Below are 24,762 nucleotides of genomic sequence, written 5' to 3' on the forward strand. Positions count from 1 at the left end.
TATCGCCTATTGCATTTAACATATAATTGTAACCTTGTATGACCACTAGGCAACTTGTTAAGAGATAAAATTGAGCTGAATTTCTATTATTTGTAGAAAATTGTGTCTCAGGACCTATGTTCATTTTATAGTAGGATGAAGGTATGGGAATTTTGCAGTAGATTTGCAGGAACAATTCTAAATTGAATGCAGGGAAGACCCATTTATGATCTATGAACATTCAATTTAAACAAGTGGTATGAAAGTGCTTCCTTTTTTAATATTTTTTGAGGACTTGTGTTGTAGAATTGTAGAGATGGATTCATTGGAGGATTGAAGTGATTCCATAGATTGTTTTTTTTTTCAAAAAAAGATCACTGGAAGGACTTTGGGACTTGAGCTTTCCATTTAAAAACAACCTTTACTGGATGTCAGCTGCCTTAAGCTCAATAAACCACAAGAGTCTTGGTGACTAGGGGAGTTGTTTCCAGAGAAGTGGCATGTCAAGACTTGTGGTGGTCAAGAGTTGGTTTCATTTTGGATATTGTTTTGAGTCATTTGGGAGTCGGCTTGTGGTTCATCCTTTTTCCACCTCTCTGAGAAACCCTGTGAATCCCGTGTGTGATAGCTGAAACCCCTGATGCCACATTTCTCCTGAAAAGACTGCCAGACTAATTCTCAATGCCACCTGAAAAGAACAGCTCCAGAAAGATCCTAGTGACAGCTGTCTACATGCATTTGGGATGCCAGAATAAATGGACAACTGATATCATTCCCAATCTTCTTGTTTTCCTTCAAAAATTAACAAGTATTTGGCGAAAGTATTCTTTTTTGTCTTTTTTAAAAAAGATCTCTGCAGAGAAAACGTCTTTATTTTTTTCTTTAACTGGCGTGTGTGTGTTGGGCTAAGGAAGAAGGGAACTATCAGATTTCAGCCTGCATGTTAATGCTTTGCATCTTTTCTGAATAAGTCTTGTTTTATAATAAATTGATAATTTTGTTATTTATTAAAGAAACCTGGTTGGTGGATTTTATTCTGAAATACAAATAGAGTATATAATTGGCTGTATCGGTAACTGGGTAAACATTTAAATATATGTTGTGACCTGTGGAGAAGTGGAACTAGAGAAAGACAGGCAGTGCACTCCGCCTCGGTCGTATCACAAGCACTTCTATTACTATAGAAACATTAGCTGAAAATACTCCATTTTACATTTACTTGATTTTGTTTGTTAAATACTATCACCATGTGCTGAGAACATGACTTTTTCTTTAGGTGCTTTGGATCATATAACAGTTACTACTACCAATGGAAAATTTCCATTAAACCATCTGGGACAAATCTCCCTGAAGTCACCTCAACTGATCTTGGTGAATATGACAAGTTTCCCTGAGGTGAGTTAATGTGGAGAAAATGCACAGTGTTTATGTTCCGTAAGTGTGTGGTATTTGTGGATGTAATTACTGGTATGTGCCTATTTAACCTTTACTTGGTGTATATAGTTAAATATTGATTGAGGCAAAACAATATAATTGTGTGTACAACACTGATTAGTCAATTAAGAAATTGCATTTCAGTGATAAAATGTAGTAGCTCTTATAGCCTATATAAGCGATAAGAATAAAATTTACTTTTTTTTTAAAAGTTGTAGACTAATGAACTCTAAGTGTAGCTCTAAAGTATTTAAAAATCCTAGAAGTACTAAGCATAAGAGTAATGCAGAAGCTTGATTTTTAATAGTCTTCTAAATTGACATTCTGAATTAGACTGCCATCTTTAAATATATCTCACTGTAAATCAATGTGCAACGGTCATAAAACTAAATAGATGTAGAAAGCACTTACCTCACTCTCTTTTCGCCTAAAGTTCACACTACTGACTGAAGTGGGTGGGAGGTATGCTGCCTCAGGCCTCTGCAAATACTGCCTTCTAACAGGCCACTAGGAGTTGTGTTCCTCATTCTTGGTGGGAAATGCATTTATTCCTCACAGCTTCCTGTAATATTTTCCAATCTGTGAAAATACTGTGAATCTGTTAAATACATTTTTATTTTTTCAAAATTAGGAAAGATTTTGAGGGGACAGTGAAAAATGGTATCCATTGATTGCCAAATCATTAACAAGGGGATATAAACTCAAGATAGTAATGAGAAGAACAAGGGAAAAGTTAGGTTTTTTTTACATGCAAGGTTATTAAATCATGAAATGCTTCATTGCAATTAGCTATTGAGGCAGAAACTATATCATTTAAGAAGGGAATAGAATAAGCAATAAAAGGAAGAATATGAAAGGATAATAAAGAAAACTAAAAGAAATGTAACACTAGTTAACACTAGTTGAAAATCTAGCACCGGCCCCGGTGAATTCTGACCGCTTCTAAAGAACACATTCTGCTGGATATTATGATTGTACCATATTTCAAATGCTATCATCACAAAAAGAGCAGTAGACTATTCAGTTAAAACTCATGCTCAGTTGCAATAAAGCCTGTTTACTGTCTGACTAGATGATGGATTGTTCAAAGCCTATTTTAACTTGTAAGTACTCCATTCCAAAGCATCTTTCATGAGAAGGAAATGAGCCACACTTCCACCTTGTATTGTCGTATTCATAAACATGTTTGCTCGATAAACAGAGATTTCACTACAATTGTGCAAAATTGCCCTCCCTACTCTGATAATGTCTTTTACTGTTATGAATGTGGTTACAAAGACAAAAGTGTTGTGAATAGGACTGTCGTTGTAACAATGAGGGTTCTGCTATTTTCCTTTATCTTTGTGAACTATAATTTTTTGAACACCCTGGCACACTACCGTTGGGTGGCACTAAGTCTATTCCTCTCCTGAAGGTGCTGCCTCGTGGTGGGCCTCATCGTTCTGTAGCACTGGCAACCTTGCAGAAATTCAGCCAAGAAATGGTGAGCTAAGACCAAGGGACAGAGCCTAAAGATTAGAGCCAGGTCTTTCCAAGAGTGAAGCTAGGAAACACTTCTACACGCTGAGTGTGGTAGTGGTTTGGAACTCTGTTCTGCAAATGGCAGTTGTTGTGAGGCCAATTTTAAATTTTAAAACTGAGTTTGATAGATTTTTGTTAACCTAAGGTATTAAGTGATATGGGGAATAAGAGGGTATATGGAATGAGGGCACACATCAGCCATGAACTCGGTGAATGATGGAACAGACTTGAGGGGCTAAATGGCCTACTCTTGTTCCTATATTCCTAAACCATTCTTAATGTGATTCTAAACAAAAAATGGCAGGTTATTTGTCCATGGAATATATTGCAGCCTCACCGATTTCCCGGCAAGGGATACTGGGCTGGCAAACACTGGCACAGGTAACTGATTTTGTTTTCGGAGATGCTGAGGGGAAAAAAAGTAATATCCTGGCTAATTCAGCATATGCTAGGATTTGAATTTCAGACTTTCCTGCTTTGTGTGAGTCGATACCAAACCATAAGGTGCATTTGCCAAATAAACCATGGTGGAGCAAACTATATTTAGTCTGAATTAGAATGCTTTCTTCTGTAACATATCTGTTGTGTGTGCCTTACAGTTTTTAGACTATCAAATTAAAGAACCAATTCACCGTCAATATTTGACAGTCAACCATGTCAGAAAATGCATATTTTGACCTATGGATTATGTTTTCCGATGCCTCTTAGTAGATTTAACCCTCAATTCCCATAGGTGTCTGTGCGATACACATGGAAACATCTTAGATTTTGAGACATTTCTAATTCAGTTGGAAAGTGTCATAGATTTATATTTCAGTATCACTTTTTTAGTCCAACAAAGTACATTTATAACTTCCTACAGCGGCCAGAAAATGCTTTTCATAAGTCATAAGTGACCCTTTGAATACTGAATTTTTCATGCAGCTTCTTATCTGCAATAGAGTTGAAGAATATTTTGAAAATGGTTTTGAGTAACTTCATGGTGTGAGCAATAACTGCACTGAATTCCCTTCATAACCAAGAGTAGCTCGGTAGCACCACTACTGACCGAGCTGGCCAAGTCCTAAAGGACATGGCTGCTAGACTAGGTCTGCGGCAGATGGTGAGGGAACCAACAAGATGGAAAAACCTACTTGACCTCGTCCTCACCTGTCTACCTGTTGCAGATGCATCTGTCCATGACAGTATTGGTAGGAGTGATCACCACACAGTCCTTGTGGAGACGAAATCCCGTTTTCACACTGAGGATACCCACCATCGTGTTGTGTGGCACTACCACCTTGTTAAATGGGATAGATTTCCTGTGGGCCATTAGCAACAGCAGAATTGTATTCAACCACAATATGTAATCTCATGGCCCGGCATATCCCCCACTCTACCATTACCATCAGGCCAGAGGATCAACCCTGCTTCAATGATGTGTGCAGGAGGGCATGCCAGGAGCAGCACTAGGCATACTGAAAAATGAGGTATCAGCCTGATGAAGCTACAACACAGGACTACATACATGCCAAACAGCGGAAGCAACATGCAATAGACACGGCTAAGCAATCCCACAACCAACGGATCAGATCTAAGCTCTGCAGTCCTGCTACATCCAGTCATGAATGGTGGTGGACAATTAAACAACTAACAGGAGGATGCTCCACAAATATCCTCATGCTCAACGATGGTGGAGCCCAGCACATCAGTTCAAAAGATAAAGTTGAAGCATTTGCATCCATCTTCAGCCAGAAGTGCCAAGTGGACGATCCATCTTGGCCTTCTCCTGAGGTCCCCAGTATCACAGATGCCAGTCTTCAGCCTATCCGATTCACTCCACATAATATCAAGAAACGGCTGAAGGCACTGGATACTGCAAAGGCTTTGAGCCCTGACAACATTCTGACAATAGTACTGAAGACTTGTGCTCCAGAATTAGCTGCGCCCCTAGCCAAGTTGTTCCAGTACAGCTACAACACTGGCATCTACCCAGCAATGTGGAAAATTGCCCAAGTATGTCCTGAAGACAAAAAGCAGGACAAATCCAACCCAGCCAATTACTTCCCTATCAGTCTACTCTCAATCATCAGTAAAATGATGGAAGGTGTCATTGACAGTGCTGTCAAGCGGCACTTGCTCAGCAATAACCTGCTTACTGACACTCAGTTTAGGTTCCACCAGGGCCACTTAGTTCCAGACCTCATTACAGCCTTGGTTCAAACATGGACAAAAGAGCTGAACTCTAGAAGTCAGGTGAGAGTGACTGCCCTTGACATCAAAGCAGCATTTGACCGAGTATGGCATCAAGGAGCCCTAGCAAAACTGAAGTCACTGGCAATCAGGGAAAACTCTCTGTTGGTTGGAGTCATACTTAGCACAAAGGAAGATGGTTGTGATTGTTGGAGGCCAATCATCTCAGTCCCAGGACATCACTGCAGGAGTTCCTCAGAGTAGTGTCCTAGGCCTAACCATCTTCAGCTGCTTCATCAATGACCTTCCCTCCAATAAGGTCAGAAGTGGGGATGTTCGCTGATGATTGCATAATGTTCAGTACCATTCGCGACTCCTCAGATACTGAAATAGCCTGTGTCCAGATGCAGCAAGACCTGGACAACATCCAGGCTTGGGCTGATAAGTGGCAAGTAACATTTGCGCCACACAAGTGCCAGGCAACAAGAGAGAATCTAACCGTCTCCCTTGATGATCAAAGGCATTAACATCGCTGAATCCCCCCACTATCGATATCCTGGGGGGTTACCATTGACTAGAAACTGAACTGGACCAGCCACATAAATACTGTGGCTCAAAAGCAGGCCAGAGGCTGGGAATTCTGAGGTGAATAACTCACTTCCTGACTCTCCAATGCCTGTGCACCAAATACAAGGCACAAGTCAGGAGTGTGATGGAATACTCTCCACTTGCCTGGATAGGTGCAACTCCAACAACACTCAGGAAGCTCAATACCACATAGGACAAAGCAGCCTGCTTGATTGGCACCCTATCCACCACCTTCAACATTCACTCCCTTCACCACCGATGCACAGTAGCAGCAAAGTGTACCGTCTACAAGATGCACTGCAGCAACTCACCAAGGGTCCTTCGACAGCACCTTCCAAACCCGCCACCTCTACCACCTAGAAGGACAAGGGCAGCAGATGCATGGGAACACCACCACCTGCAAGTTCTCCTCCAAGCCACACACCATCCTGACTTGGAACTATATTGCCATTCCTTCACTGTTGCTGGGTCAAAGTCCTGGAACTCCCTTCCCAACAGTATTGTTGTTGTACCTACACCCCAAGGACTGCAGCGGTTCAAGAAGGCAGCTCACCCCCACCTTCTCAAGGGCAATTAGGGATAGGCAATAAATGCTGGCCTAGCCAGCGACGCCCACAGCCCATGAACGAATAAGAAAAACCTTTCAAAATCGGATCATTTCTTATATTTAATATGTGCAGAAATGATTGACTTTATATTTCTACAATACTCTAAGGATCCAGTATAGTATTGATCAGGCACACTGTCAGAATGTCTACATTGTGACACTGTGAGCTGTTCAGTTTTTGCTAAATAGCAATGCAAAATTACTGCTAGCTAATGGCAGTTTATTGAACTTTATAGTACCTTGCATTTTCTGAGTAGAAACAGTCTATTTAACAAAGACTGCTGTTCTATATTTGTGTAAGTGCATACATTCAAGTTTCACAACTTAAAAAAAATTTGATTGTTAGACAGTTAATGCAAGGCGTAAAAAGAGTAAAATGATTTAACTTTATTTTATCACTACTTTTCTGTCTGTTTGTGACTATTTGTCATATAAAGATATTGGCATTTCTGCTTTCATCACCAGAAAGGCAAGCTGAGCTTACTTGTTACATTCTGATTTCTCTTTGTGTTTGAATAAAAGGGAGCTGGTCTGTCAACACAACCCAGATCGAAATCTACAGTAAACATTTATGCAAGGATGGCATAATACTGAATTATTTTGTCTATGAACAATTTGGGTGTTTTATTCAATGTTAAAAACATTGAGTGACTGTAATTGTGTCAGTCTATTTGTAGTCATTACAACATTCAGAAGGTAATTAATTCTGTTCCCCCTCATTTTTATTCTGCCTAGACCTAGAAAAACAATTTGTGTACAAATAGTGAAAATATAATAATTTGAGCTTTCTATTATAGTTGAACTGTTTTTTTATTTTTCCTAAGTATATCTAATATGTTTGGAAAACCCATTGCACACTTCAAAAGATAGTCTGGGATCTCAAGAGTTGTATGGCTTTTTACACTGTTGCTCACTGGATCACCCAGAATGGGGCAAATGGAGAAAACAACTTTAATTGGGAAAGACCTGCTTTGTCTTGAAAGCCATTAACTGGAGAGCATCCAACAGGGACATGAAATGCTTTCCCAACAGCATCAACAAGCAAACAGATAAGAAAATGCCCTGTAACTTCACTTGGTGTTTGCAACATCGTAGTGAATGAACTGTTTAATCCCCTCATGCTTTGGGGAAATGGTGAGTAGGTGCAAAAATAGCAATGATTAACAGTTTAGTTAGCTGCTCAGAATTGGGTATGATGAACATGCTGGCTGGAGTTAGCAGAGGCGGTGATGGTGAGGTTTCCTATTCCCTCTGCCCCACAAATGGTAGCTGTGCCTTCAACCACCTAAGCCCCAATGCTCTAGAATCCCCTGCCTCAACCGACCTGCATTTCCTCCATACAACCTACCACTTTTACTAAGCTCCTAATATATTCTTTCAGTAGGCATCCATATCTTTTTGATTCTGCCTCTGTGAAGGAGTTTGGGGTGTTCTTAGTTAGAAATGCTATATAAAGGTGGTGTTATTTGTTGTATCTGGCTTACTAGCATGTTACTTCTAATGCTGTGTGCTAATTTTAAAAATGTTTTCTGACATGTTAGCACTGCTTTCCATTTGGTGATTGACACTATCCTTCAAAAGAATGCCACAATTTGCAATTTGAAAACCATCACTTTTGAAAAGGTTGGCATTTAAGCATTATGTACATGCCCTGCTTGCTCATTTGCCATGGGAACCATTAGTACAGTACAGGCAAAGTGCAAGATCAAAACCAAGATTTAAAAGTAGCTTTAGCTTGGTTTTTGACATCTGGCTTCTCAACCCCCTCTGTAGGAATGTTAAAAAAAAAAAAATCCCTCGGAGGATATCAAATGTTTTTATTTGTACTAAGTGCCAACATTATTAACATCATTTCGCCCCAATTTTTTTTCCTATTTCTCAACTTTTCTCCTGAAGGTTAACTTTTGCTGGAGTATTGTTTTATAGTGATAGCAGCCTTTTGCTATCTCAGCCAAGTGACTTTTTTTCAGTGTGTGAGCCTAGACAAACTATTTGATTATAAAGAGCTTCACAACCAAATCTGATCCCATCTATACTTACATTATGCAGTAAGAGTGATTAGATAGTGATCAGGAGTAGGAAACCTGGCTAACATTTTCCTCCCTTACTCAGGGACGCTGAGGCTAAATGTTGTTCCCCAGCTGCTGTCATGACCGAAATTGCCCAGACTGGGGATTAGGCCCAGGACCTTTCGTCTCTGTGGCCTGGTGCTAAATTATGCACATGTTACCATTTACTGATTAGGGCACTGGTGAGTTAGCATAATACTCCAAATGTTACTGCCCACTTCTCTTTAAATAAGATTTTGGAAAGATAGAAAGATAAGAGTATTGGAGCATCAACACCTTGCACTGTGGAGTGGTGAGAGCCACTTGGAAATCCAAACATAACAGTTACCTATTGCGGCTGTGGAACCTGGATGACCAGACGTCTTGGAACGTAGGAACAGGAGTATGCCATTTACATCTTTGAGCCTATACCGCCATTCATTTGCATCATGCTGTTCTGTACCTCAATTCAATTTGCATGTCTTTGCTGCATTTCATTTGACACCCTTACACAATAAAAATCTATCAGTCTCAGTCTCGAACATTTAAGTTGACTCAGCACTCACAATCTTTTGAGGGAGAGAGCTCCAGATTTCCATGACACTTAGTGTGGAAAAAATGGTTCCTGATTTCACTTCTAAATAGTTTCTCTGCATCGACCCTATTGAATCATTATCATTTTAGACACCTTAATTAGATCACTGCTCAACTGTCCAGGCTCAAGGGAATACAAGAAAAGTTGATGCAACCTGTCCTCATAATTTAACTCTTTGAGCCCTGGTATCATGCTGGTGAATCTGCATTGTACTCTCTCCAAGAGAGAGTATATTCTGTGCTGAGGTTTTATGTCCAAAACTGAACGTAGTACTCCAGGTGAGTTCTGACCAAGTTTCTATACAACTGACACATCACTTCCTCACTTTTGAATTCCAGCCCCCTTGAGATAAAGGCCAAGACCCCATTAGTCCTTTTAATCATGTTTTGTTCCTGTGGAGACAGAGAAACGAAAAATTAGAAGAGGTGGCACCTGAGGCTTCTTTTGCACACCTCTCCATGTGGATTTGGCAAATTATTATTGAAGACTTTGGAGCAGGCCAACTGCTAAATCTATGTCACGTGGATGATGTTTGGTGCAGGGAGACTAATTATAAAGTAGAAGGGATAATGAGATCAAAGCTCAACCCAAGATTATTAGCTGGAAATCAGTCTCACTTATTCATTACCTTTGGAATACATACACTTAGATTTAGGTGTGTTTCTATTGAAGTTTTGAGTTCATATTTGTGTTGGCAAGGAGTGCCACCGTGAACATCAAGTTTGACTGCTTGATGCTGTTGATGCGTATCATTATTGCTACTTTATCAAGAAATAATTTGTAGTTGATTAATGAGCAATTTCTGTGCCAGTACATAATAAAAATAAATGTTTAGCACAATTAGGAGGAAATCTGGTTTTGATTATAAAGTCCTTTCTGTTCATTGCCTTCAGCCCAGCCCAAAAATTACTCGTTATAACTATCATACCTGTGTTTTTATTGATGTCCGATCGTATCCTTCAACAGTTACGCAGGTTACACTTTTATATGCATTTAGGTTCTGCTGCTTAACTTAAATCTGTTTGATATTTTAGAAAACACTTTTATTTAAGTTATAACGAATGTTGTATAAACCATCTATATAGATACCCAATTTAAACTTTTAAAAAAAACTTAGATTTAAAAATTTCTTGGTTTTGCGACTATTCCCAAGAGCATTACTTTGTGGTTTCTAAAATAGATGGCCTCAAACCATTGAAAATATGTTCAAAGAGGCAGAACTTTTCTCTTTTTTTCCCCCCCTTCCTTTCTCCTCCTCTACAATACCACAATTTTATCCCTGTGTGTGCAAGGGGACTTAGCTCACAATTCGCAGTGGGATCAAAGCTGCTTGGACTGAATCTAACTTCCTGATATTCTTGGTGAAAGAGGTAAACGTTTCCATGTTCTGGGCAAATAGATTAGCCGGACGGAGACAGAACAGTCATCTGTAAGTAATTATTGTGCTAATACCATTTACCTTTTGATCTGGTTCACAGGCGACGGTGGCCGCCACTAAGGCCATAAGAGAAAGTGGAATGAACCTGAACCCAGAAGTAGATGGGACTCTGATCAGGGTGCCAATTCCTAAGTAAGTAATTCGAAGGTTATGCCTAAGGTTTCCGTCTTTGTCTGCTGACTGTCATTACAGGGCAGTTGCTGGCAAAAATACTTAAGGCTGAAAATTAAGTTTTTGAATCATGATGTGAATTTTCTTGAAGATTATTTCTGTATAAAATGCAGTGTTTTGTTTTCTCTATTCAGAAAATAATACCTACTTTAATTTAGAATACTTTGTAAAATGCAGAGAAATAATATGTTATGGAAAATGTGGATATTTGGAAATTACAAAGCCAATTTAAATACTTGAAAGTAAATATGCTGGTCATTCAAAAGTTCACCAAGAAACTTCACTTTTAACAAGTTTAAATACTGCCGTGATAAGATGATTTTTTAAATCCCTAGATTTAAGTAATGTTATTGCTTTGGTAAATCTATAGTTTTCATTCCTGACTCTTTGTCAAGCTTGCTGATCTTTTCTAAGTCTGTCTTAAGTTCAGGACAAGTGTAATATTTGAAAACTGTGCTGTAATCACTTAGGATAATCCAATTTATCTTCCAGTTATTAAGGCATGACATAGTTAGTGATCATTTAGAATACCGCATGTCATCTTGTAATCATGAACTCTCACACAACTTCATCTTAAGCTGTCTGATCCACTTCAGTAATAGTATTAGATAATTGAGTGTTAAAGTGGCCCAAAATCATTTTTAGACAACACAAAGCAAAAATCTACTTGTTGGTAGTTCTGTCATTTAGACAGATTTCAAAGACTAAAGTTTTAAGTGTGTACAATTAGCTTTTTACTGGCTGTCGAAGCATCTGTGATTAATATACAATAGCAGCAAGAATTGAGTTAATGTTTGTACTGCAACAAGAACATGCATTCATATAGTGCCGTTAATATAAAAATATTCTAGGGTGCTTCACAGAGGGCTACCTGCGACAATTCTAGGGGAATGGGGATGGAGTCAGTTGCAAAGGAATTTTGAGATGGCTTTGGTTTGCCCAATGTTGAGCTGAAGGAAGTTATGACACGTTCAGGAGTTGGATGTCAGATAATCACAGAGGCAGAAGCGAAATTGTAGAGGGGTGGAACTGGGTGTCATTGCATATATGTGGAAGGTGACCCTGTGTCTGTTGTCACCAAGGGCCAGTATATGGATGAGAAGGAGGGGGGTGCAAAATAGTTATCTCGGTAACTCCTAAGGTGATAGTGTGGCGAAAAGAAGAGAAGCCGTCACTGAAGATCCTCTGGTTATACTTGGAGAAGTAGGAATGGAACCATATAGTGGCATCCCATGGAGCTGGATGGTGCAGAAATAGTGTTGATGTCATTGTGCTGAGTGCTGTGGGGAGAATCATGAGAAAAAAGAGGGATAATGCACCACAGTCAGATGTCATTCTTCACTTTCATTAGGGCTGTTGGTAGTGTGAAAACAGAAGCTGGACTGGAGGAATTCAAACAGTTATGGGAGAAAAGGACACAAAGTTGGGAGGCATTAATGTGTTTGAGGACCTTGGAGAGGAAAGGAAAGTTGGAGATGGAATGGTAGTTAGCAAGGATGGAGGCTGCCTGGGTGGAATTTTTGTGGAAGTGGCTGATGATAGTGGTTTTGAAAGAGGAAAGGACGGAGCCTGAGGATTCCATCTAGTGAAGTAACCAAGTATGAGGTAGCTTGTCGAAAGCTTTCTGAAAGTCCAGGATTTCATTCATCCACTACCCTATTGACTTCCTCAAATACTCTTAACAAATTTGTTAAGCATGACCTATTTTTCAGAAGCCATAATGCAAATTTGTAATGGCCCTTTCCTTTGCCCATTGATTATAAAGGGCATCTCATATCCCTTCAGGTATCTTCTCAATAATGGATGTCAGGCTGATAGACCTGTAGTCCCCTGGCTCTGATTGTCCCTTTTTGTCAAAGTAGGAACTGCATGAGCTAGCTTCCAGTCTAAAAGATATGGGCGAGGGGCTCACAGAACATGTGTTCCAACTCTTTAATCACTTTGGAGGGATATTATCTGGACTTGGAGCCCTATCAATTTTGAGCTTTCCTTATCTATGCAAAATGACATTACTATCTACTTTAATATTAATAATGCTATTCCATCCTGAGCACCCGTCATCTGGAACTTAAGCATCATCTACAGGAGTATAGACTGATGCAAAATAATCATTTAACAGCTTTGGCATAACCTGAGAATCAACTTGACTCTGCCGTTCAGTATCCTTCAGCAGCTGTACATGATCCTTAATGTATTGTCCTTTTGTTTCATGCCCAGTTGATCAAATATCACATCAGAATAAGATTATACTAGTTAATTATAATCATTTAAATTCATTAGTTTAGCCAATTGTCCCCTTCAAGTTTCAAAGTTAATTAGTGTACTAACTTATGTAATGAATTGTGTTACAAAAATGCTTAGGGCGTAGGCAGCTGGAGGCACAGCTGCCAATGGCAAGCATTGAAAATTGGGGATCTTCAAGAACTGGGACTTGGAGTGCAGTGATCGCAAAGGGTTGTAGAACTGGAGGAGGTTAGAGATAGGGGAGGGGCAAGACCATGGAGGGATTTGAAAACAAGGATGGGAATTTAAAAATTAACTCCCAGTCTGGCAACAGCTCAGTGTAGGTTAGCAAGCACAGGATTGATTGGTGAATGGGACTTAGTGCAAGTTAGGCATCAGAGTTTTGAATGAGCTCAACTTTGAGGGTGAAAATGGGAAGCTGGTCTGGAGAGCATCGGAATAGTTAAATCTGGAAGTAACAAAAGCATGGATGAGTGTTTAAGCAGCAGTGTACATTTCTCTCTTTGATATATTTTATAGTTCATTATGCTTATTTAGTTTAGAGATACAGCACTGAAACAGGCCCTTCGGCCCACCGAGTCTGTGCCGACCATCAACCACCCATTTATACCAATCCTACACTAATCCCATATTCCTACCACATCCCCACCTGTCCCTATATTCCCCTACCAGCTACCTATACTAGGGGCAATTTATAATGGCCAATTTACCTACCAACCTGCAAGTCTTTTGGCTATGGGAGGAAACCGGAGCACCTGGAGAAAACCCACGCAGACACAGGGAGAACTTGCAAACTCCACACAGGCAGTACCCAGAATTGAACCCGGGTCGCTGGAGCTGTGAGGCTGCAGTGCTAACCACTGCGCCACTCCCCCAATTATTCAATTGTGCTATTTAATTAACTGTAGTATGGGATCTCTTGGTAATACACCAATTTGTAGGACAGTTCTGCAGCGTTTGGGCGCTCCAACATCCTGTAATCATAGGATATGGGTTAACACCCACAGTTCCACACACACTTCTCTGCTGTGAGAAAACCACTTAGTGGAGGCCAGCTATAAGTAGGGAAAAGGAGAAACTTGCTATTGAGGCACACCTGTCACACAATTCCTAGCAGCCAGTTAAAAGCATTATTGGCAGAGGCCATGGGACTGATGTCTTCCTGCTGCCTTGGCTATAAGATGCTGCACAGCCCATGTCTAAAGAGAGGGGGAGAAACTAGGAATGTTAATTTTATTATACAATATGGTAGAATCATAGAATGATTACAGCACAGAAGGAGGCCATTCGCCTGTCGTGTCTATTTCAGATCTCTGCAAGTGTAATTCAGTTAGTCCCACTCCCTGCCCTTTCCCCATAACCCTGCAATTTTTTTTTACCTTCAGGTGCTTATCCAATTCCCTTTTGAAAGTGTTCTTAAATATATAATACTTCCATAAAATAGTGCCTTATCATGTTGAAATATCTGTAAGTACTTCGCACAATGAATTATTTTTGAAATGCAGTCATTTATGTAGGCAAATACATATCTCGTTTTTCCCAAAATTTGTTGATTTAAAAGTATTAAAATACTTATTTGTAATGGTATGTTTGAAATATTACACTGTTTAAGATATATTTTAAACTGTTTTCATAAGAATTGTTTTGACAGCTATTCAAATCGAGGGTTGTCATTGGACTGATTTATTTATTGAATAACAATTACAAGTTTCCCAGTTTTAATTTCAGTGATCAATTCTAAATGCAAAGAATTTTGTGATTAAAAAAAAAATTAAAGTAAGTGACATGTTGGAGAAGGATATAAATGCTTGCCTTCTAATTTCCTTTTGACAAAAAAATTAAAATGAGAAATATTCGTATCCCAGTGATAAAATGCAAAATGAGTGTTAAATATAGAAATCCATTACTTCAGCTTTAATATTCAAAAAGGCAAAGCAATTTACAATCAGTATATTTTATTTTAATCTTTGTGTTGTCAAGTACACTGTATATAATATGTCCTATTGTTAGCCAAATCAAAGCTTGTTATGCATGTAAATAGAAATGTAACAAGTGTTTTCACATCCTGGAAAAGAATAGGAACTTTAGATACTGTCTAATCATAGTTATTAAGGAAAATTTGTATTTTAAATTCAAATTGCTTCTTCATAATTTCAGTTGGCCCATGGTAATTATACTAGATGAAGTTCAGAGTCAATTCTAACCACAGATCTTTCAGGGCTACTATTACTATGCGAGATTGTTTTTATAATGAATCTGTAATTCACACTGAGCTGGTGCCATAATGAAGAACAGCAAAATGTCAAGGTCTAAGCCAGCAATACAACCGACAAACATTTTTTGTAATATATGAAGCAACTGGTTTACAAGATGAAGATTGAATGCAAATTTGTACTTGCTACATTTCAAAATAAGCTTTTGAGGCTTAATGGCATAAATCACCAAACCATCCTAAGCAAAATTTGAATTGAATTTTTGAACATCTTCACAATTAGTCTTACTTGTAAAGAGACATACTTTTGGTATTGTGTATTGAATTTTAGAAGAGCATAATAAAGAACTTAACCTTAGGAGCACTGAAGGTCCACTTCAACTAAATATTAGCAGCTTCTTGTAAAATTGGAGATATATAAACATCATACCTTACAACACATTCTTAATGCAGTGTATTAGAAGTCAAGAAATAATACTATTAAACTTTTGGTTCAGAAATGTGTTGAGATGGCATGATGGGCCAGTGGTTGGTATACTTGATGTGCTGTGCATGGAATGGCTAGGCACAGCATCTTATTTACAGCTGACATTAATCTCACGTGAGCTGCGGAAGACATGCTGGATGGAGTCAAGGTACCCTCACAGAAGGATGGAAAATCCAAGCATGAGTTGTTAAATGAATCCAAGCCGAATGGTGAAGAAAGAAGCTAGACACAGATTCTGTTCTTGATAGCATGCTTAATCCCAGATTGCAGCATTACCTATCTCTGCATCCTGCCTTTCTTCCCATCCCAGCAGGCTCTCTTTATATTGGCTCTAAGTCCTCAATTAAACACGGCCTTTCACCTGTGTATCTTTAACAATATAATTAGCCTATCATTAACATGAGTTACCCCATACCATTCTCACACACCTACTAGCAGGCCACAGACAAACCCCAGCTAACAAGATTCTATACAACTCTTCAGTTCACATACAAAAAATGCTGTTTTATTTCATTTAATGAAAATAGTTAAAAATCAGAATGACTGACCCTGCCAGTAGAGTAGAACATAGGCACCATGGTGTTGGGCAACATTAAAGGAACAATTGCAGATTCTGATGTAAAACATTTAGATTATAAGAATCTACTATTGAAAATACAGAAGATAAAGTAATTAATGTATACATGTACAGTTAATCTAGCAAAATTCTTCATGCAGTTTTTTTTAAAGCATGTATAATTGCATGTGTTTATATATGAACATACCAAGCAGTCTTTTTCTTTCTGGAATTTGCTTTGATATCTGTAACCATTTTTGCAGGGTGACCAGAGAGCACAGGGAAAATCTAGCCAAACTAGCGAAACAGTTTACAAACAAGTCAAAAGAATCACTCAGAAAAATGCGCACTAATGCCATTGCTCATGTAAAGAAATCAAAGGACTCTGTCTCTGAAGATACAATCAGACTACTGGAAAAACAGGTCAGTGTGTGTCTTTTAATAGAAGATGGTTACAATTTTCCCAACCTTATTTTTTCTCTTTTACTGTTTTCAGTGAACCATAAGGATTTCTTAAATGTTTCTTAAAAGCGGTGTAATAATGCTCTGACTGAAGATATTTGGTGTTCCCAATTGCACACAAGACTAAGTACCTGACCTTTTTGTACCCTTTGCATTCTGTAAATTGACAAAAATAGAATAATGGATAGATAGGATACATTACCTAATTGTATACGGTCAAAAGATGATATAGATCCACTCAACAGATTTATAAACTGTGCTTTTCTAATCTCTCGTTTTCTTCATTGTTTCTTGTTTGTTTACTTACAAACTGGCTGCTGTCAATCCAGAATAGATTGCTCAGATAAGATCACAAGCTAGGTCTGGATGCATAAGACCATTCAACCTATCCATCCATCTAGAAAAAATAGCATAGTTCTCCACCCTCTCACCACACAATGATATTGGAGGTTTAAAATACAATACAAACACAGGGAAGTGATATTGGTGGATTCTGCTCTGCGTGGCAAAGGAACGGCTTTTGCTGTTCACCTTGTGTATAATTGCCCAGAGATTTTTTGCTGTCTTGTCAGTGGTGACTTCTAGTCATCCCGCATATGATTCAGTGTGTCACCTTTTTCAGGGGACCTTTGGTGTCTGACAGCAGGACAAGTAGCAGGGTGGCTATTCAACCAATCAGATTGAAGAATCCTTACTGAGCTATGTAGACTGTAAATCAGGAAGCAAAATAAAGATTGGGACTTACATAGGATTAAAATATAAGGGAAACACAAAGTAAACAAAAATATTTTTTATTGAAATCTGCAATGTTAATTTTCTTCTGAGGGAATGAGACCCCACACTTATAAAATTAAATTTTCAGAGGGTGTTCAGTACTAATAACTTATTACACTGTTTAAAAAGTCATATTTCTGATTGCACTAGCCCTAACTTTTTCATCCACCTTTAGTCTGAGACTTAGGGTAATTACCCTAAGTTCACACATTACAGTGCTTTCTGTGCTGGTTCCATCGGCAAAGACTGCAATAGCCCAGCCTGTGGAGAATCAGGGTATCACTGACAGTGACTTCCAGATTTCAACATTTAACATGCATCTACAGACACCAGAAGTTGCTGTCAATTTTACCCTGTGATAACCTCGAACACTGACAGCTTTGCTGTTACTTGTACAGCAAAATCTGGACCATTGTAAATTCTGAGCAACAAGTATGAAAATATAATTTTCTTCACCTCTACTCTTTCCCATCCCTCCCCCCAACAAAGAAGGGGATAGCTGAATAGGCATAAATTATAGAAAAATAAATCAGAAGGGAAGTGACACAGGCAATGAAAGAAAATATCAAAGAAAGTCTGACTGGAATGAACCCCAGTTATGGCTTTAATGCATTCTTGTCTAAATTAATGTTAAAAGGAGCAGTATTGTATGTACATTGTACAGCGTCTAATTGCCACAATGTCTGTGTGCTATGACCTGTAATTTTCCCGCTACTGTAAACAAGGAGGGTTTGCTGCTAAAGATGAATTTACTTGGCAGCGTACCTAAGGTTGCCTACATGGTGGCCCAATTAATTTGTTTTGAAAATGAAGAACTGCAATGTAAAAAAAAATCTTAGATCTCTTGTGGTTTTGCTGATAGTGAGTCAGACATGACATTGTTGTGAGGAGGGAGAGCGGATGTGATGGGCTTTCTGACTTTGAAGCAATGCTAAAGATGGTGTAAACTGGGTCGATAGTTTATCAAATCAATCTGTCCACCACAACACCTAGTGGTTTCAGACTTGAACTGCAAATCTCAGACTGCAATGTCTGGTTCCAAAGGGCTCGGCTTTAGTAAGTCAACGGAGGAAAACCTTTTTACTGATTTGTGATATTGTTACTTCATTGGCTGCCCCTCCTGGGATAAAGTTTACAATAATTTAACCTCCAAAATGTACCTTTTTGGTAATGACATTATGCCACCTGCGAACCAGGTGAATTTTAAATTTGGGTGGGGGGGGTGGTGGGAGTTGCAACTAGCAAATCTTAGTATAAGCAACAACTGACCAAGCTCCCATTCAAATCAAAAAAATTGTGGGAGTTTAATTTGCATAGATGCAAGTCAGGAGAATGTCTGTTATGCTATTAAGTCTATTCTGGTGACAGAATGATACCATTTGGTTTGTCAGAAACACAGGTCACCAACAAAATATTGTTAGATGCTTAAACATAAAATCCTGCTGCACAGATGCAGATCTTCAATTTCAGTCCATTAATAAGTTACAAGCCCTGATCATCAACAGCAGCCCTACATTAAAATCAGAATAAGTATTAATAGGAAAGAAACTAATTTCAATACCAAAAACCAAAGGAGACTTGCCTATTAATACAAAACTCCTTACTATGGATTTTGGAGAATCCTTTTCTCTCTGATCCAAGAGATTATCACTGAAAATCTGTTGTTACCCATGAAATCAGTGAATAAATCCCCTAACTTGCATCCTGGTTTTCATGTTATTAGAAGTATTATGTAGAAACATGTCAGCCTATTGGGAAGATGGTAGACATACCCTCCTGACTTGCCAGAAAGTTAAGTTGCTGTTTGTGGAGGATCTCCTAAAGAAGCAGCAAGTCAATAAACCAAATTAAACACAAAAGGTGGAAGCACATTCTCCAAAGGACTGAGTAAGTTTAAGTATCATAACCTCTTCAGCAAATCCAGGCTATGATTGAAGATTACGTCATTGAAAACATTTAAATATGTTGTTGCGTGCAGAACTCATTATTTTTGTTTGAAGCTGGAAATTATTGTACATGTTCATATTTTGAGGTCAAGATCCAATTTGCAGAGTGCTTGTTGAAGAACTTGCTTTTGCTGGCAGTACAGTGCATTCTCTGGAGGCATTGAGTTTTTAAATATCAAAGGAATTTGTTTGGGCAAGTTTTTTGTGTTTCATTGAGCTGGTGGAGGGGATGTGGGTGTTTTACCTATAGATTGGATGTCATGCTACATTAGGTATCATCCTTGAGGATTCTTCTTTCCTATTTCCCTGCCTTGGCCTTCCTATGACACAAATCATTCACAGTTGGGTCAGATAATCCACTCCCAGATGTCTGCCACTGTACCATTGTGAATTTGGCCACTAGGAGACACACAGCAGACCAGCAATGATTCTTCCTCTGATTTTTTTTCTTGCTTCCTGCAGGGAAGCACCTGGACTGCAGAAATCTTTATAGAGAGGCCAATTAATGTTAGTACAGATATCATATATATCAAAGATTAAATGCATTCTAAATAAAGCAAGATGTAATTATACTGGCATTGCTACATTAATTTTCTGGTAAATGATATTCCAGCCTAAAACTCATTGCGGATCAGTGTATGCAGTCTCTTGCATGACTTCCTGTAATTACTTCCTTCTGACTGAGTTGTTTGATTTTGTTCTTCATTTTATAGTTCTTTACTGGTCTATACTGGTTGAATTTGTAATGTTGGCCAGCAATTGCAGAAAAGGCATGTTTGTGTATTGTGGAAGGGATTCACTTTGCTTTCTGTCACTTTATTTTATTGACAGTTTGGGGAATATTTTTTAAACTGTGTGAATTGTTTGCAGTGCAGGAGAGTTAATATTGTGATTCCAATAAATATGGTCGAGGAAATCTTCCTTTAAACAAATCTTTTAAACTTGGGCTCTGAAATTACACAAACATTTTAAATGGGTTGACACCTCAGCTAAAGTAGCAGAGAGTAATTTCAATGGAATGGTTTAAGTGTTCGTACACTGGTATTACAGAGTAAAATCAGGGTCCTAGTGTTAGTATGCTGGAATAGTTTAACTGAATCACATGAGCTAACCATGTTGATACTGATTGTTATTGTGAAGTTAGATTAGGATGACTTTATAATGCACCTAGATTGGGAATAATCCCTTTAATTATATTTAAATACTGCAGACCAGATAAACTGGCAAAATATCAACTGCATGTCTTAATTTTAAAAATGCTTTTCAGTTAATTTTGTACCTGTACCATAGCATGTACAGCAAAGAAATATAGGATTAATAGATCAAGTCTGACAAAAGTTGACTTGAATAAGTAGAAATCATGGAATGGATAGACAAGCAGCAAGTCACACTGGACCATTTTCTGGGTGAAATGCTTCATCCCAGTGTTTCTGATTTAGTTGATTTCTATCAAGCCATTGCTTAATAGGCTACATTTCTCTATTCGCTGCTTAGAATCATGCAGCACAGAAGGAGACCATTTGCCCAATCATGTCCCTGCTGGGTCTTTGAACGAGCTATCCAATTACCACCCCCCTGCTATTTCCCCATTGCCCTGCAAATTTCTTCTGCATGTTTCTACTGACACTAACTTTTTATTTTGCTGATTATTAAAGCCAACAATAGTGCCCCAAAAGGCCAACTCATTATATTTATCAGTTGTCCACACCAAGTTATCTTTTATAAATTGAATATTTGCGTGAATGACAGTGAGGGGCTAGAAGCCAAGCAAATCATTCAGACAAAGCTGATAACAACTGGCTTCTGTGATGTTTGCAATGTCTTTTAGAAATCACTGCTCTTTACCAGTGATGGATAAATACTAATTGTTGGAAGATGGTGCATTTTAATTCAATTACAGATATCAAAAAAGAACGAGCCTTTTACCAATATAGTGCTGTATTTAGAGACTGAGCATTTTCTGGATAGTGTAATACTCTACAGTGGTTGTTACAAGCTCTCTATTATCTTTGTATTCTTAATAAAAAGAATTGGGATGATTTGATACAGCATAAACCTAGACTATATTTTGCTCTGTGCGAAGTTAATTAAATTAACTTAATATAAACTTCAACTATCACACACAGCACAGTGTACTCACTAGTATCCAGGAAGCCAATGCAATTTAACAAAGTTGATTCAGATTACCATTTATTTGCTAGTTGACTTTTATTTAATTATTAAATAACATTGTCTGTGACTGTGACAAAGGTAAACTATCCTTCCTTGTCCATCTCGCTCTGTCGGCAGCCTTTGACACTGTTGATCATACCACCCTCCTCCAACGCCTCTCCACTGTTGTCCAACTAGGTGGGATTGCACTTGTCTGGTTCCATTCTTATTGATCTTATCGTAGCCAGAGTATCACTGGCAATGGCTTCTCTTCCTGCTCCTGCACCATTACCTCTGTGATCCCCAAGGATCTATCCTCTCCCATTTCTTATCTACATGCTACCCCTTGGTGACATGATCCAAAAGCACACCGTTAGTTTTCACGTGTAGGCTGACGACACCCAGAACTGCCTTACCACCACTTCTCTTGACTCTTCCACTGTCTCTAAATTATCAGACTGCTTGTCCAACATACAGTACTGGATAAGTAGAAATTTCCTCCAATTCAATATTGTAATTACCAAAGCATTGTCTTTGATCCCCGCTTTGTTCTGTAGTTGCCGACTCCGTCTCTCTACCTGGTAACTGTCTGAGGCTGAACCTGATTGTTCACAACTTTGGGTGTCATATGAGGTCAGCTTCCGACCACATATCCATGCCATCCCTAAGACCGCCTATTTCCACCTCCATAACATCGTCTAACTCCACCCCTGCCTCAACTCACCTGTTGAAACCTTCATCCATGCTTTTGTTACCTCTAGAGTTGACTATTCCAACACGCTGCTGGCTCGCCTCCCACAATTTACCTCCGTAAAGCTGAGTTCATCCGAACCTCTGCTGCCCGTATCTTTACTCGCGCCAAGTACCGTTCACCCATCACCCTGTGCTCATTGACTTACAACAGCTCTCGATCAAGCAGTGCTTTGATTTAAAAATTCTCATCTTCGTTTTCAAAACCCTCCATGGCCTCACCCTCCCTATCTCAGTAATCTCCTCCATACCCACAACCTTCCAAGATATCTGCGCTCATCTAATTTTAGCCTCTTGAGCATCCCTGATTTTAATCGTCCCACCATTGTTGGCCACACCTTCAGCTGTTTAGGCCCTAAACTCTGGAATTCTCTCGCTAAACCTCTCCACCTCTCTTTCCTCCTTTAAGACGCTCCTTAAAACATACCTCTTTGACCAAGCTTTTGACCATGTGCCTTATATCGTCTTACGTGGCTCAATGTCAAAACTTGTTTTGTAACGCTGCTGTGAAGTGCCTTGGGACATTTTATTACGTTAAAGGTGTTGTATAAATACAAGCTGTTGCTGTTGTTTTAACTTCAAATACATGGTTTTATAAAAGCTGCATTCAGTGCTATAGCAAAGTTTCTCCGTGCACACACTGGTTCTGTGAGAGGTTATGCGGGGGTTGCATTTGGTAAATTGCTTTGTTTTTCTTTGCAGATCCAACAGATGGCAGACGATGTTGTTGCTGACATGGACAAACATCTGATGGCAAAAACTAAAGAGCTCTTAGGATAAGCAAGATGGGATAGATGTGAATTGGGCTGAAGATAAATAAAGCCATTGTCCCTCCCCCCCACCTGCAGTTCCATAGGTTCTGACATCTCTGTTTGTTCTAGAGATCATTCTTTGTATGTTACTAAAGAACTTTTGAAGTGCAGTAACTGTTGTAATCTAGGAAACATGGAAGCCAATTTTACACACAGCAAGCTCCCACAAATAGCAATGAAATAAATGACCAGATCATCTGTTTAAAGTGTTGATTGAGGATTAAATGTTGGATGCTGGAAGCACCCCACCATAATTCCTTGAATAGCAGTGTGTGATTTCTTTTACATTCACGTGAGGGCATGCAGGAGCCTTGCTTTAATGTCTGATCCAAAAGATGGTCCCTCCAGCAGTGCAGCACTCCCTCAGTATTCTACAGAAGTACCAGCCTAGATCATGTGCTCAAGTCTCTGGAGTGGGACTTGAACACATGACCTTCTGGCTCTGAGGCAGGAGTGCTACCCCAGAATCAAGGCTGACACCTGTTAACAGTCATTGAATATTAACAAGGTATTTGAGTATGGTACCATTCAGCTTTCCAGCCCATCTTCTCTTCCTTCTGCTGCCAGTGAAGATGAGATCAGTAAAGTGAACACAGCCCATGGATCAAACTTGCTCCAGATCTTTTGTCTACATGACAACAGTGACTGTACTTCATAAGTAATGTATTGGTGGGGAAATGAAAGGATCTGTTTGGATGCAAGTTATTTCCTTTCTTCTTTTGTGTGGCCCTATATCTCACCACATGCTTTGGTCACTGAAGATAGGTTTCACATCATAAAGACTGAATACGTTTTCATTCTACATAGTTGCTATTTTGTATTGTAGAAAATAAAATTAATCCATTCCAATTGGTGTGCCTCAGTAATTTAATTTTGTAAAGTAGAATAACTTAAACTAAGTGGCACAAATAAAAGACATGATTTTTTTTTCACTTGAATTATGGGAATGATTTTATACTGCTATTGTCAGAAAGTGACTGTAAATGTTATCTTTAAAATAAAAAGATACCATTTCTTCACAATATCCTCTTTCTGTAATCTGTAATAGCTATGAAACCACATGTTTCATAATTTAAGAAAATTATTGGAAATCATTTGCACATACCTCGTAAATGTTGTCTTCAACAGGTAGTTATTTAAGAAAGTGAACACAAGCAGCATTAATCGGACTAACATTGAATCATTGAAATTTACTTATAACTCAGAAGGTGGCCATTTGGCCTGTCATTTATGCACTGGCTCTTTGAAAGAGCAGCCATGTTTAATCTCTCACCACTGTGTTTTGTCCAAAATCCCATGAGTTCTCATTCCTCAGGTTCCTGTCCAACTCCCTTTCAAAATTATTTATGGAAGCAGCTTCCACCTTTTCAGATAGAGCGTTGCAGACCCTAACAACACTGGGGGGAAAAAATCCTCATCTTCCTTCTAGGTCTTTGCCAATGGTTTCAAATCTATGACCTTTGATTATTGACCCATGTCGCAGGAAATAAGTTTTCTCTAACTACTCTATCAAAGTCTCTCATCTTGAAAATCTCTTTTGGATTATCTCTTAACCTTCTCTGTTCCAAGAAGAACAATCCTAACTTTTCCAACCTCTCCTCATGACTGAAGTTCTTCATTCCTGGTAACATCCTAGTAAACCTCTGCTGTAGCCTTTAAAAGGCTTTGAAGTGTACTGCCCAAAATTGTACACAACACTCCAACTGAGGCTTAACCATTGATTTACAAAGTTCTAACATGATCTCTGCTTTTATATTCTAATTCGTCTGTTTATAAACCCAAGTAACCCATAAGTAGCTCCTTTAAGGAATTATC

The 24,762-nt window shown here is 38.8% G+C and overlaps 1 protein-coding gene across 4 annotated transcripts in view; it reads left to right on the forward strand.

The window, feature by feature from the left end:
- mrrf (mitochondrial ribosome recycling factor) overlaps window positions 1-23,920 on the forward strand; it is a 52,788-nt gene extending 28,868 nt beyond the window's left edge. For all 4 annotated transcript variants that reach the window (XM_068012556.1, XM_068012558.1, XM_068012557.1 and 1 more), the window contains 4 exons: window positions 1,256-1,374; window positions 10,423-10,514; window positions 16,316-16,475; window positions 22,838-23,920. In XM_068012556.1, the coding sequence (XP_067868657.1) occupies window positions 1,256-1,374; window positions 10,423-10,514; window positions 16,316-16,475; window positions 22,838-22,915 (449 nt within the window). In that variant the 3' untranslated portion in view covers window positions 22,916-23,920. The remainder of the gene's footprint in view (window positions 1-1,255; window positions 1,375-10,422; window positions 10,515-16,315; window positions 16,476-22,837) is intronic.
- Window positions 23,921-24,762: the final 842 nt, after the last annotated feature.

This window comes from Heterodontus francisci, chromosome 32, assembly GCF_036365525.1.
Source record: "Heterodontus francisci isolate sHetFra1 chromosome 32, sHetFra1.hap1, whole genome shotgun sequence".
Taxonomy (NCBI): Eukaryota; Metazoa; Chordata; class Chondrichthyes; order Heterodontiformes; family Heterodontidae; genus Heterodontus; species Heterodontus francisci.